Consider the following 15,605-nt stretch of genomic DNA (forward strand, 5'->3'; position numbering starts at 1 on the left):
TGAGCGTACAAATAAGCGTGCGTAATAATATTATCATAATTCTGAATTTCCTGTGTTCACTTTACGGAACCTGGGCATTAATGATCCCATTTTAAACAGTGTCTAGCCTACATGCCACAAGCGGCATTTGTCCGAATTAAGAATTTCGAAGTGCTATGTCATTCACAATCCTTCCAAAGAAAGATAATGACAACCAGGAAGATGGTTACAATTCGGCCAGAGCAAGTTACGTAACAGCTCCTCCGGTAAATAAGCAAAGACACGTAGGACTTAGGCCTAAATAGGCTAGGTCTAGCCTAAGATGTCACTTTTATAGCATTCTTAATGTCAGTATTTACGGATGAACAATGGGCGCCATCCTGTTGGGGGGGGGGGGACACATATGATACTGTAAACATTTCCATATATACGTGGGCCTACAATGTTTTCTCTCAACTTTGGATTTGACGTCAATTCCGGCTCCAATTTTATGATGGTTCCTCACAGTTATGCGCGAAGTCTGTATTTACATCATGAACAATGAGTGCCATCTTGTCCTTGTGGAAAACAATGTGATATTGTACAAACGTCCATACAATATTTGCCCAAACTCTTCATTGTGGCGTAAATATACCGTTGTCTTCAGTAGTGGCTAGGCCTATAGCATTTAGCGAAAAGAATATAGTAGCCAAATCTAACTGCCATCATAAGGTTACTTCGCGATGCTATACGAGAACATGTGCTTTATCTTTCGTCAAGTTGATTTCATCAAAACTTGATCACAATCCGCCAGAATAAGGCGCGGATTGGTTCTAAATGGATTCAAATGCAGCGATGTAGTGATTGAGTTAATTTGGATTTGAATTGTTAATTAGTAAGACTACTATTCAGGTTTAAACAAAGGCACAGATTTGCACATGATGTATTAACGATGTCACGATGTTGTGGTTATTTATGCGCTTGTCGGTGGTGTGAGTAGTTGCTTGGGATGTGTATTGTGCGTGATTTGTTTAAATCGCGTGTTGCGTGTGTTGGTTCAAATGGGGTGTGGAACAGGCTAGGAGGGCAGTGATAACTTAGTGTTCGTGATACTCCGGTGAGGTCCAATTATACTACTGATTATTATCTCCGATGTAGTGACATATATAACCCCACCCCTCTCCCACAGCCCGTGACTGGTTTTATATATTCGTTACAAAAGCATAATGCTCCCTGTTGTCGCGTAAACGTCAAATTGTACGATAACATTTCGGTAAAAGGGAGACACTATTTATTAAAGAGCTTCAAAACACAAACCTCATGTTTCTATATTATTCTTTATCAATTTCGTTCAAACTTTAGAGACAAGCCAAGCTCCGTTATACCACAATACCATATGCTACTCAAACCGGCATGGAATAGGTAGAATGAGGTGCTGTTATTTAGACAACAAAATTGCATAAAACTTGATGATAAAATTGGACATTTAAGTTTCAAGATTCGCATATAGACAAATACATACCACTTCTATTTGTGGGACTCTTAATTGATAAGACAAAGCGAGTTATAAATCATTAATTATGTTGGTGCATCCAAAGAGATCAATAGTTAAGAGAATGAGTGTTCTTCTATAGCAGATTTGAATATTATATGGATTGGTCAATTCTAAATTAATTTATAACTCAAAATCAAATTGCCGCTCAAATATCTTCCAACATGACCTGATCATATTTTCAAATTTGTCCCCATAGCAACGATATCGATCCGTTTGTGACACACAAGAAAATATCAAATACGTTTAGTTAGGATATGACTGAGTCTTATTTATAAACCATGATAACAAAATATGACATGCATTAAAACATTTTACAGAGGTTGATACCAAACTTTGAGATGGCAACAGGAAGGACAAATGAAATTCATCTTATCATTTTACCAAGTATTTCTGTTTTCGTTCTGTTAACAGAGTGGCGTCTTGAGTGTTCACGTGAAGTCTCTGAAACTTGATGAAAATCGTATCCTCTTACGTCATTTGTAGACTTTTGGGACATCAGTTGGGTCAAATGAAAAGCTGATGCTCACTGGCGTCGAGAGCACGACTGGGCCCGGGTAACATTTATGTGACCTGGGTCCCCATATTTTAAATCTTCAGTTTTGTTCTAAGAACATCATGAAATGAGAATACATTGTTCTTTAATCAAAAATTTGCACGGACCCTGTAAGTGACCCCTGACCACGGGACTGTAGCCACCCACCTTATCCCCTTTCGTCAGACCTTCTGATGTTGAAAGCGGTTCCTATTTCATGACTGTAATTTATCACGCGAATATTCATAAACAACCTGGTATTGTAACTCAGAGTTATTCAACGAATTATTTAATGTTGACTTTGTGATGCGATAAGATTTGTCAATTATAATGTCATAACTGGCTAAGAACATTTAATCTCATATGAGGATGATGATATTAATTTTCAACTTTAATTAATTGTCTTTTTAGAAACAAATGTAGCCTATATGAAATATTCACCAGGGTTCACATCATAGGACTTATACACAAGTGCGACCGCACAACAGATTAGTGTGGAAAATTGCATACATGGTTCAAGAACCCATATGTGGAAACTTTCTTGAAGAATTTCCTAATTTAAATGATTCATTTTAGATGCTTATATGTTTATCATGAGTATCGGAGTCATGGTTTGACAAATTTCTTAACCTCTGGAAGACTTCGTAGTTCCTGAGCCGGAGGTTTACATCCGTGTTCGCGTTGGCTTAGTGACCAAAATCACAAAGACCGTCTGCCCAAACAGAGGGAAACCTACCACTGTGATCAACGACGTGAAAAACTTTTCATTGACTGTAAGTATATATACTAGACTCATTTGCCGCAACTACGGTATACCGTACGTAGGTTGATAAACGGTAAGTCGGTATACCGTATTAGTGTTCATAAAAACATAGTAGATTCGCTAATAAACCTTTTCAGCATTACTGATTTACGAGAGCAAATATTATATGCATGTCACCAAAAAGGTTATTTGAGAATACCCTAAACGTAGCTTTAGCAGTGATATTGTAGTCACAATCTATTGATATGGAAAACTAATTAGCCCCCCCCCCCCCCAAACCTTTGTAAATTGAAATGGATGCAAGAATTGTTGTACAGAATAACGTCTCAATTTTACTTTTCATCGATATAGGTTTAAAACACACCCATTCCTGTTCAAAACTTCCTCTTTCACCATTAGCAGATTGAGGAGGTATAGAGGTAAAAACCTTCAGTAAAATGAGAGCTCATTTTCTTGTTCCTATTTTTCCTTGTACGCCTGCAGTTATCAAGAGATCGCAGTGCGCCTCAAAACCAAGTGCGGGTTGATCTTATTATGGTAATGACTGCTAACGTTCATCGAATCCTCGGACACAAGGATATGCATATTTATGACATTATAAAGGTACGATATGCTACTTTCATCACCGATCTTGGTGATTTTTAAGGACGTTTTGGCTTGTACTTAGTAATGTATCAACATCACCCACGTTTGTTATTAAGAGCCCCACCCCCCCCCCCCCCTCACACAAATAAACAGAAGAATATACAACAGACGAACTGCTTTTCAGAATGACTATTTAGCATGAGGTTTCTATTTTATTTTGTTCCTTAGAATTTATACGCTGCCGGAAGTTATGATCTTCGGTTTAGACAACAGGTAAGTTCAGTGAGAGAGTATCGCTAAATCAGTCTATATATGGTCTACCACATTATTTCATCAATTTCAGATAGACATTGTAGAAATATTTTCATTTTGGTCACATGAGAAGATACATCCTTAAATATAGTCTAAAACGACCCACACATTGTGTGCAGAATTTCACTGTGGCCGGCATGTTCAATTTCTTGCCATGCACCTCTGGAACAGATATCTTGATTGATAAAATATGCATATAAATATACAGTAACAAATTTCGTAGACATAAGCATCGCCTCAAAATAACATGATCATTTCGACATGTTAGAAAGTATTTTAACATGGACATTATTTCCTCATCATTTGAAAAAAATGCTGCCTGTATTCATAGTCGAGCTATTGAACACAAAAAGCTGCCATTTTGTTTTATAGTGCGGCATTCAAACCCTGTACAGGTACCTAAGGCACCATAATGCTTGCCTCCATCACTCCCCTCACCTAACCCTAATAAGAAATACAGGCATAACCCGAAATTTTAAAGTAGGTTGTCTTGCAGGAAAGTGTTGCTTTTGGTTTCTCGACATTGTGGGCCTTTTGACCTCGGGGCCCTCAGCACGTGGCTCAACCATACATTGGATAAACCTGCAATGGTCCCCATTATTATCACGGTGTCTTCCGTGCTCCCGAGCATGTATAATTATAACGATCTTGCTATATCTACGACAGCATGTCGCTTACATCGAGATGGAGATGTGTTTCGCTTATGGGATATTCGGATTCGGTTATTCTCATCAGCTGGAAAACCGGCAGACTAAAGCGGCTGATATCGTCAGCCATTCACTGCTCTACCGAGCCGATCCACCGGATTCTAGGACACAACCAGACAGGTCAGAGAAACACCCAGTTGAAGCTAAGGTTAAAAAGTGATACGGAGGGATATTTACACATGCGCATACAATTAGAAAAAAAAACTAATTTCAGTGTAACTATTGTGAACGTTAATATAATTTATATGAAACTTAAAAAATAGAAGGGCCAAATCCTTTCCCGGTTGGTTTGGGGTGGAGGGGTGGGGTGAGTGGGTGGTAGGGTAGGGTGGAGTGGGAGAAGGGAACAAAGAGTGAAATAAGTATACTTTGGTAAATATTCTACAACGTTCATATAATTTCTCAATTGTTTATACTCTTTGCCTGAACGTAGCCGGGTGGTCTTACCTTACTCGTTACCCCTAAATATCTCATAAGCACACAAGGCATAATTGAAACTGATTTACTTTGGAACGATGACGCTTCCCTTAATATTGAAAAACACGCATATTTGTTTTATTAATAGTGATTTGTTTTCACAATCTGTGTAGGAAATAATTAATTGATTCCAATCACATAATTATCCAATGTTTGCCCTAATATATGTACCATTGTTATTACTTGTCATTCATAGCCTCGTTATGGCGCCAGTGCATGTCAATCATCCAGACTTTATCAACTTTACGGAAAAAATGGAGATTGGCCCAGCAGCTAAACAAGAAATAGGTATATATCCTATATATTTATTTTTTTGTTGATTTGTATATTTGTGTATAAAAGTAAGTTGGCCTGACGTTTCGATCCTAGCAGGATCTTCTTCAGAGGCTAAATGACAAGTAACAGTAACAGAAGGGACAAAAAAACACGTGTTTTTGTCCCTTCTGTTACTGTTACTTGTCATTTAGCCTCTGAAGAAGATCCTGCTAGGATCGACACGTCAGGCCAACTTAATTTTACACATTCTATTACACAGGCTCTCTCTAGTGGATAAGCAGTTTGCTAACAGTTTTATTTTATTTTAATTTGTATATTTTGTATTATTTTGTACCTGTTTTGCAATAACCATCTGCAACTATACCAGATAATTTTGCTACTGGTGTGGGTTGGTGCGGGTTGCGTGGGGCTAATGTTGACTAATGGGTGTTTTATGGGGGTATAACGGAAAGAAGATTGGCCCTACATTGTTTTTCTTTTCTACTTTTTTTGAATACTTTTAACAACAATAGTGTGTTTCTTGTACATCAATTAAGATAACGAGGGCTATGCGCGTGCGTGTTGTTTGTTCCTGAGAGTGGCGGTGGTAAGGTGGATGGGAGGTGTGTGTGTGTGTGGGGGGGGGGGTATAACAGTGAGCTTTGGATACTTGTGGATCTTGGCTACGTCGGTATTAATAAGAGCTGGAACTGCGGATATGTCCGTCTAAGATTTTGTGAACGAAAACAATGGTTTCATTGATTGTGAGGAACTCTGACAGTCGACAGGTTTCATCATGAAACAAATTTAAGTAGTTTTAAATTTAATTTAATTTAAAGAAAATGAAATGAAATTAGTTTGAATATATACCGTTAAGATGGATATTCTCCGTTACCATGGAAATGGTACAACTGTAAGTTGAGATAATAATAACTAAAGCTTCTCATATCCGTCTTATTTTCGACTGTTAATATCTTAAAGAATATACCGTAACATAGGCATATCAAGTCACTATCACAGTAAACTATTATTGCATGATAATATCCTTAAAAGCGTCTATACATCCTTAGACCTTTTTCACTTTGTCCGCCTGTAGAAATACTACATTTGGATCCGTTTGAAAATCTTGACAAAGAGGAACCGGCCTTGTTATTGAAAAAGATGAATAAAAGGTATGTTTGTTTCTTTTTAAGCATTTGTTTATTTCAGTACAATTATCGTGTCGTGAATTCACATAAAGCTTTCATAACAAGGATAAAATAGAGATCCAATAAATCGCACATAATAAATCTCATTCGACCTATCCCCTTCGTTCTCGACCCCCCTCCCCACCACCACCCCCAACACCCCCCCACCACCCCAACCCTGTCTCTCCGTGTCTTGTGTTTTTTAAGATATCATCATTTTCAGATCAAAGCTGAATGATTTCGTATAAGTTGTTATAATGTATATAATCCTTCATATTCTTCGTTTAACAGAACGTAACAATAGTATATATAAATATATACTTTTACTCATGATTTATTCATTTCTTTTTACATTCACCTCAGACGAAAACCATTTCACATTAGTCAGAAACATTTATAAATAACAGTCGCCAGTGTAAATCTATCCGTCAATCGTACAGATAAGCCTTATTGAATAACTTCCTGTATCATATTAAAACTCACGGTTGCTACAATAAATAATCATCCGATAAGCCGGTTTCATATGCGCCGGACTATGTGTAGACGATCCCCAACGTATGAGGTCATACGACGAGACAATGTATCGGCTGCAAGGAAAGTCGGATATTTGAATATAGCCTGTCTTCTATATTTATAATAAGGGACATAACCACATAAACTTCTAGGGGAACTTCCCCATAATAACAATCAATGGGAATGAGCCACCCCCGCCCCTCCCCCTACACACACATTGACAGTATATCCCAGAAAGGTCCTAGTTTATAGAACATAAATATGTAACACCTACGTATGGTACAACCTATCACCATTGTTTCAAGCATTGTTTCAAATATGGCAAAATAGAGCACCATTTTGCATGTAAGCACCCCCCGTGTTACAACTATCCCCCCCCCCCTCATAACAAAATTGATGGTCTAGCCTCCTGTGTAAAAGCCTGATCTTAATTTAGCCATTCGGTTTATCTTTGTGCAGGTTGGATAAAATCAGAACAGATTATTCTGAGCTCGGTGGCAGACTTCAACGAAAAAAATTCTTGGAGAAACTGATCCTACGAAAGGCAGAAGATCCACAGACCGAGGTAGGCTACAGGCAGGGGGGGGGGTAGGAAGCTTACAAAAAGTGGGAGGGCCACAACATCAGAGGGGTACTTTCTCATTCCACAACCACCATGCTATAAACCGATACACACCGGCCATATCACTTAAATATATCTGATGTGTTAGTATGCTGCAACATTGATTTTTTTATTTTTTTAGATTGTTTATTGTTAACTGCTCTACAAAAAAATATGGGATGCCATTTTAAAAATACCATGTACAGATTAATAATAAATTATTAAAATAAAATATTAAAATTAACAAAGGCTTAAGATATCCAAAAGACAGTTATTCATCAAAGGGGAAAAAAAGTGGGGGAACGTGCCCCCAGTGCCCCTCCCCCCCCAACGGCTCCTGCCCCTGGCTACAGATCAGTCTCCGATCTTAAGATCGAAGCATTAAACCGGGTGGTTGACTTTTGAATTGAAAGGACAGACTGTATGAAGTATGAATCTACATTAGGTTCCATTCAAGATTAGTTTGTATCGTTTTAATTTGTAACATTAAGAAACATGAAGAAATGAGCTGACGTAGACTGCAATGGGCTTGCAGTGAGTCGTTCTACCTTCCCTAATTCCCTTTAAGTCTTCAAACTCACGTCTGTAGAACCGCATTGTGTAGAATGACCCAATTTTATTGGTAAGAAAAATAATTAAAGTTGAGGGAGACACAAATTCAAACATCATTTTTTCAGCAATTTCGCAAAACAGCTAAATAATATCTTATTTCTTATGAGAGATATCACAGATTGAATATATCTTCACCTGTTAGGCTGATGACTTGATCAAGTATAAATATGACATTGTACTTCAATTTCTTATGTTGTTTTGTTTTGTTTTGTAATTTTATACAATGTTCATTTTCTATAATGGAGATGGGTTTTGCAAATGCGAAATCTAAAATATTAAAGCTGGTTCCATGACCTCATGTTTTGAGGGTCAAAACTGTTAACATTTCACCTTGAAAATATGAAAAGTAAAATAAAGAGACAGTTTAAAGGGACTACGAAATCACAGAACTACAATTCAAAGACACGAGTATTAAACTAGGATATCTCCCAAACGGAGCTCCCAACGGAGCTAATGATGAGAATTGGCTTTGTGTCTCCTTTAAGACGTACCCGTAATAGCTGCGATCACATGCTAGAACATTTCTGGTGAGCAAGTGGTAAATAATGTGCTGCTTAATGTTCTTCACTTATAGTTATAAGCCAGTTTGGCATATCTCTACCGCTGCCCGTTCCCCTTGGTATTATACCGAAGCGCTTTGTATATCAAACACTAACCTTAAATTTGCAGACCTCAGCCGGGGATCCCCAGAGTGAGAATCAACCAATCAACCAATACGGCCCAGGGACGGCTAAAGGGCCAAACAAGGGAGGACCTGGGCAACTGCAGAATCTTCCCAACGCTGACTTTGTGACGGTAGACCAAACTGACGCTGAGTACGAGGAAGGTGAAATGAACATCATCGATCTGTCATCGATATTGACCAATGCACCAGGTAAGTGTATACATGAGCAGATGAAATGTGATTGGTTGGTTATTACATATCATAGGGCGTTATGGACTATCTTTGTGTGTTATTAAAACTAATGATGCAAAGCACGACTTAAAAATCAACTATGGGGACAATTTGTTGTGTTGGAAGGGGTTGTTTTATGGAGGGAGGGGGGAGGGGCTTGCAGTTATACTTTTCAGATTGAAACTTTCTCAACAACATCCCCAAGTTTTAATTCCAAAATGTATAAGATGAATATTATGAAAATATAGCATCACAGTTCCTATTTATGAAAAAAATTCGCTGACATTTTAGAAGATGGCGCTAAGGTGCTACAAACCACATTTGGTATAGGTTTTTTCCCAAAATTTTGAAACTGTATGTTTATTTCTCTCTCAGGTATCGTAGGAAGAACAAACATACGAAGTAATGTAGTATCGAATCTTGGTAGTGTTGATCAGGTGAGTTTAAGTCATAGCAAGTATATACGGTGTCAGTAAAAAAAATGGTCATTGAAATTGAGAAAACTAAAAGCATGACATTGTTCTAAACAAAGGCAAACTACACAAGATCGCAGAACATTATCTAAATGTGAAGATAAATAACGAGCTGTTTGGAAAATACCAGGTCAGAAAAAAGCTTCTAAATGTCAGAATTAAGGCAAACCTGACTTTGAATGTTCGAATTGATTTTGTTTGTAACACCATAAGTGATAGAGTAGCACTGTTAAGAAGAATTAAAAGATATATTGACACTCCTATACTTGCGTGTTATACTATCAAGGCTACATTATACCATTCATGAATTACTGTAACCTTACATGGGGTTCATGCAACCAGGGAAACATTGACCAAATCGAAAAGTTCCAAAAAATGTGTGGCCCGAGTAATGATAGATGCTAGTTATGACGACATGTCACATGACCTCTTGAACGACTTGGATGGTATACTTTCAATCGTTTTAATATGAAATAAAATTATATATTGTTATGGTGTATAATTCCCTCCACGGACTTGCTCCCCTTCCACGAAAGATAAGTTTGATTATACAAATACATAACCATGCATGGATGCTGGTCATTTAAGTGCTCTTTCTGAATGGTGGGAAACCTGAATTCCCACAGGAAACTATTTTCCTACATTGCAGCGAAACAATGGAATGCACTATACCAAACTACTGTTTTCAACTTGTATCATTATTTCTACTTTTGGCGGAATCGGACGAAACAGTTGGTGAAATCGTCTTGTTTAAGGATAGAACTATAAACCACAGTGCAATATCATGCATGAAAGATCGTCGTTACCTTGTCTGTTAAAAGAACTGAACATTTTGTGCGCTTATCATCAAGTAACCTCTTGCCATCCTATCCATACATGCTATAGTTTAATGAATGAAGGTAATATTCGTGAGAATCTCAATTAATTTAATTCAAGTTTCATTTGTACGCCTTTTCTGAAAATAATTAAAAAACATAGTTTTATACCACAGATCATTATCAGTGGCATTTTATAGTATTCATTATACAAGCATTTCAGCTGAATGATACGGTATTATACAACACCTAATTGTATTCTGGTCATTTGATTGGTCAATTGCTCGTTGATTGCATGCAAAATCCGCTCTATTCCACTCTATGAAATAGAACCATGGGTTATACTTTTTTGGTAGCACTTTTTCAATGGTAAGAGAGCAGAGAAACCTGTTTGTTCAAAACAATCTGTTGCATGAGTGCATTTTACCCATCTTAATATAATATGTTGTATAAAACAAATAATGAATGGTATCCATTCGTGCAATAGTGCAAATATTTCATTCGTTGAAAGATGTAATTTGTTCCATTCAACTCGGCTGCGCCTCGTTAAATGGAACAAATTACATCTTTCAACTCATGAAATATTTGCACTATTGCACTCATAACCATTCATTATTTGTATATTAGTCTACTTATTAACATTTATAAGAATTGTTCTATATAGGTGAAACAATACGTTTGTTATAACGATATCCACGCGAGAGTCGTGTTCAAGTTTCCAGGGACTCTATCAAGGTTCATTTCGAAGAGGCCAATTTAAGATTTGTTTACAAATGATACTTTTATTTATTTACATGTTAATTTATATAAATTAGGGTATTCCACTTTTTATGTTAAAAATTAGAAACGTATTTACTACGCTGATGCCATGCACAACACATAGTGATGGCGTTACGCGTAAGTTGTGCAAATGTTAGATTGTTCAAAAAATGATTCAAAGATTTCCTTCTGCGCGCGCGTATGGACTCGTGCGCGGCTCAAAACAGTTCATCGCACGATATCCGATTGCTATTCTGCTTTTGCGCGTCAAGTCAGTTGTACATGATTCCATTATTTTCTGTGGTAGGCGTCTGTTTTACACGCATTTCGACCTGCAATCAAATCACAAAAGTCATTGAACTAAGTCTGATAGAGGCATTTGTGGTTAACAAGTGCCCCGAACAGATATAATAAGGCAAACCTTATTTCATTTAGAATATATTGTGGATGACATGCTGGAGGCTTGTGGATATCTAAAATGTGTAATTATCAAGCCACTTGCCTGAATTTGTAAATTATGTTTTTACCCATTGTTCGGCATTTGATTTGATTTATGTGGGTTTTGCTAAAGTTGCTTCTTAAGAGCTGCAGTTTTCAGTATGGCCAAATATTATCATTATATGCATTAACGTTCATTGTAATTCACCTTGAAAATACGAAAACAGAAACCGAGGTAAATAGAGCAAAAGCATAAGGTTTCAACTCCTATAGTTTTGTGATAGGCTTACTACGCATTGACAAAATGGCAGACCCATTTCACGACATTTTCACTATGACATAACCCAATCGGAGCAGGCGTCTTAAGCAGATGAAGGTAAACGTGATGGTTAGTTTTGATTCTCCTTCAATACAGGCCGATGATATTTTCCTTATTTTCCAGGATTTGATCTAAACCACAATCTTTGCTGGAACTATAACTTGTGTAAATTTTCACTTTCTTGACTTAATGTATTCCCCATCGCAGCCTATCCCATTCCAATCCTAACCCCGTCCACACACGCACATGCAAACTTATTTTCTAAATTATATTAGCTACAACCGCGATGACATTAACCCTTTATTCTAACCCTTTGTCTGGACAAACGATGACAATTGTTCTCTGTTGTTCGACAACTGGTGACAGGAATTTCTTTTGTCCCATGTCACTAGTTGCGAGGTCTAAACTTGTACAGCCCCCCCCCACCCAAGGGCTATGATTATTCATGAGCTCAATAAAAGTGACTGTACCCCGTACCATCTCTTTCAATTTCTCTAACAGGATAGCGATGTTAGTGGTTCGCGTTCGACTTTGGGAGAATTCATCGACACTAGTAGAACAACTGAAGACGCTTTGGATTCAGGACGTCACCATGTTTCCAACACCTTACCAGACCTACCCTCTTCAGTTCTGAACAGGTTTTCAACTCGTTTACGTACGTGGCGTGACCGTGGGGCCACGACGGTAGCATCCAGAGAACAACCCTCTGGATTGGTGAAAATTGAGACCAAGATGAAGGAACCCTGAACTGTTAAATTTGCCGGTGAGGCCAGCCAAGCTAGATAGGATCCCAGGGGCAGTTCTCCAGGCTCTGGAGTGATGGCGAATAAAGAAAACGACTGAACCATATGTATGGCTATACAGACCTAAACCAGTAATCCTCGAGAAAAACGTTTATTTTCTGCGGATCATCCGAATGTTTGCTATAATCTATATGAGATTAACGTATATGTCATTTCGTATAAAGGTGGATCTTGCAGCACCTGATTGATAAACATACACCGATGGTAAACTATTTAACCGTGGGCAGGGCATCCGATAGCCAGGTCCGGCCCGCGGACAATAATGTCACATGCAGGGCACACCTTTTGAAGTCTTCATAAATTCACGGTACATCCATCGACCTATGAGAATACATAATTCGTTATCCCATAATTTTCCTCCGAGTTCCTTAATTGACCGCGGGCTCGAGGCTATAGACCGGCCACATGACGCCCTTTAAGGCGGCATTGATTCTGGGAAAATAGTAAGGTACGATATGGATTTATATATAAAAAAAAATTGTTAAAAGAAAAGTTTTTCTTGGGGGGGGGTCGGGCGGGGAGGGGGACATAGGGGAATGGGAGCCTGCTGGGCGCTTAATTCCTTTTAATATATTTACAACATATGCTATGTAATATCTCTTTCTATTTTTCTTTCACTTTCTTTCTTTTTCGTTTGTTTGGAAGTTCGTTCTATCGGTAATGTTTTCTTCACATTTTTATTTTGGCGTGTTTGTTCTGTCCTCAATGCAGGCTACTGGCTCTATGAAAGTCAATCTCTTTCAAGGGCCCATCACATTGTAAAAACTATCGAAAACATGGAATTATATATAATCACCTGTCATTGATCTCTGCCTGTACGCTTGAGAAAATCAATTTGAATAGAATCGAATTGGTTACACTACACTGGCATAAATACTTGTAAAAGCTCTTCAAATCCCATGCCATTTATTATCGCCATTTGTTATACACCGGTATAACAGCGAGACGGACCTTCTAGGTCGCTGTCAATCCATCTTACCGAATTTCTTTTCTTTTGCTCGAGACTAATTGTTCCTCGATTGAATAGAACTGGTCTAAAGACAAGCGATTTTCAAAGAAATTCGCTCCTATTGTGTTGTGCGTTAAATGCTTTATTGAGGATAATGTGTCACATGTCAAGCTTGGAGGTTGGATGCTGCAGCCCGTGAAGGCTGTAGACATAGTAACAAAACATAGGCAACATACTCTCATGAATTGAACAGGGTCACGGTAATTGATAGAATTATAAATAAATTAAAATAGCAACCCTGTTCAAGACTCACCGTTCCAATATATTAGGTGAATACATTTGCCACAAATGTTGCTTTATATTTGACATTAAAAGTGATCAGGATTAATACACCAGCTGTAATAATGGTGATAATGTTCATAAACGCACTCATGCATATCCATAATTTCGTGTATATAATGTTTATACTGAACAGTTCTGTTCAAGAACATCATTAAGCGTCAATGACGTGATGTTTCGTACATGTCTTAAGTGTCATCAGAGGCACCGATGAATTTATTTTACTCTTAATTCTTGGTTTTCTCCAGAGTATAACGAAAATGAGAATGCCCTATAATCTTTATCCGATATTATCTCAGATCCACTAAGTGACCCTGCGGGCCTAGCCCCCCCCCCTCCCCCTCCCGCCCATCTCTTTAGGCCTGCATATGGTGTGATAACACAACTAGTTAGTATAGCTGTATGACTTCTTTTATTCGTTGCTATGTAAGTTCCATGGTGCCATGATACCATTTCCCCGCATTTACAATTAGCTTTGGCACTCTGCTAGACCTTGATGCATCTTAAAAGAGAAAGAAAAAAACCTGACGAAAGTAAACATAGGAAGAAACACTGTCCTTGGAATCTTTGCAAAGGTGTTAATTGGTGTTTCGACATCTTTGTCTAATCAAACGAATATATAATGTCTGTCTCTGATCGGAAGACGGTTAAAAAATAATGACAGTATTTGATCAATTTCTGTTCTACACTATATAACACTGTATACAAAGATTGATCATTCGCATAATGACCTATAGTAATCGAACTTTCCCATCGAAACCAATTTATCACCTTTTCTGTTTCAATTATCGACTGGGTCTCACCCTTTTTCATTCATACTGGGGTGCGACATGGTTACACAGATGAAAGATGAATACCACTATACCATAGTCCAATCAAGAGGTTCGCGAGGAATTGGCAAAAGGCAAAATAAACGTGAATCGATTAACGTTAAAAGGGTATAGTCCAAGTCAAACAATGCGTGAACGGGTTATTTGTCAAAAGCTATACAGAGTTACAATACATCTTATGTGAAAAGGAGCATTAGCTAAGCGATGACATTTCCTGACAATTGGTCCAGACCAGACTTAGGGATGAAAATTCAGCGAATATAACAATAGCAGGTAAATAAAGCTAGGCTAAGAAAAGCCTACTGTATCCATATCTGAAAACTCTTCTTTTAGAAAAGAAAGCAAGAAAAAAACTACGTTTTTTAGTCAATCAGTGGCAAGTAAGATACTGAACTGCTTGGTTCCCTTAGTTTGAGATCGTCCCGCACTACATGGATTAAATTAATTTAGGAGTTACTTATATGAATCGCAAAGGAGAAAGGGAAATAAAAACCCAGGTAGTTCGACCTCTTAAAGGAACTTTAATCGTTACTGAGACGGCGTGCAACTATTTTTAGTTCCAATCATGAAACCATCGAAGAAAAACTGATACAGAGGCGGCGAGTATCAACTGGTTTGAAATACGACGATAAAAAGTTGCTTTTAAATCCCACAATTTAGAACAAATTCACAGCCGCGTGTTACTTTTCTTGTCATAAATTATATTCTTTGGAGACGGATTTATGATGACATATCGTGTTTGCTAGATCTTACTATAGAAGAAAGGAGTTTGCGACAGTTTTCCAGAATTTTCTATTTACTGCTAAGGAACTTTCAAATGGGAAAATTGATTCCCACAACTTAGAACAAATTCACAGCCGCTTGTTACTTTTCTTGTCTTAAATAATATTCTTTGGAGCCGGAATTGTTATGACATATCACTTTTGCT

General features: G+C 37.7%; 1 protein-coding gene across 1 annotated transcript; it reads left to right on the forward strand.

Annotated features, from left to right (window-relative positions):
* Positions 1–71: 71 nt before the first annotated feature.
* On the forward strand, positions 72–13,946 carry LOC139966226 (cation channel sperm-associated targeting subunit tau-like). The gene is made up of 12 exons (XM_071969046.1): positions 72–245; positions 1,925–1,973; positions 2,685–2,818; positions 3,292–3,411; positions 3,622–3,666; positions 4,372–4,532; positions 5,086–5,177; positions 6,241–6,316; positions 7,304–7,409; positions 8,727–8,931; positions 9,328–9,389; positions 12,258–13,946. Exons 1-12 carry the CDS (start codon positions 156–158, stop codon positions 12,501–12,503), a joined length of 1,386 nt encoding a protein of 461 aa, XP_071825147.1. The 5' UTR covers positions 72–155; the 3' UTR covers positions 12,504–13,946.
* The last annotated feature ends 1,659 nt before the right edge of the window (positions 13,947–15,605 follow it).

Source organism: Apostichopus japonicus, chromosome 4 (assembly GCF_037975245.1).
Source record: "Apostichopus japonicus isolate 1M-3 chromosome 4, ASM3797524v1, whole genome shotgun sequence".
NCBI classification, from domain to species: domain Eukaryota; kingdom Metazoa; phylum Echinodermata; class Holothuroidea; order Aspidochirotida; family Stichopodidae; genus Apostichopus; species Apostichopus japonicus.

Coding starts and splice junctions, on each gene's coding strand:
- LOC139966226 (XM_071969046.1), top strand. CDS start 156: ATGTCATTCACAATCCTTCCAAAGAAAGATAATGACAACCAGGAAGAT. Junction 3,667..4,371: donor ATCTTCGGTTTAGACAACAG/GTAAGTTCAGTG, acceptor TATCTACGACAG/CATGTCGCTTACATCGAGAT. Junction 9,390..12,257: donor ATCTTGGTAGTGTTGATCAG/GTGAGTTTAAGT, acceptor TTTCTCTAACAG/GATAGCGATGTTAGTGGTTC.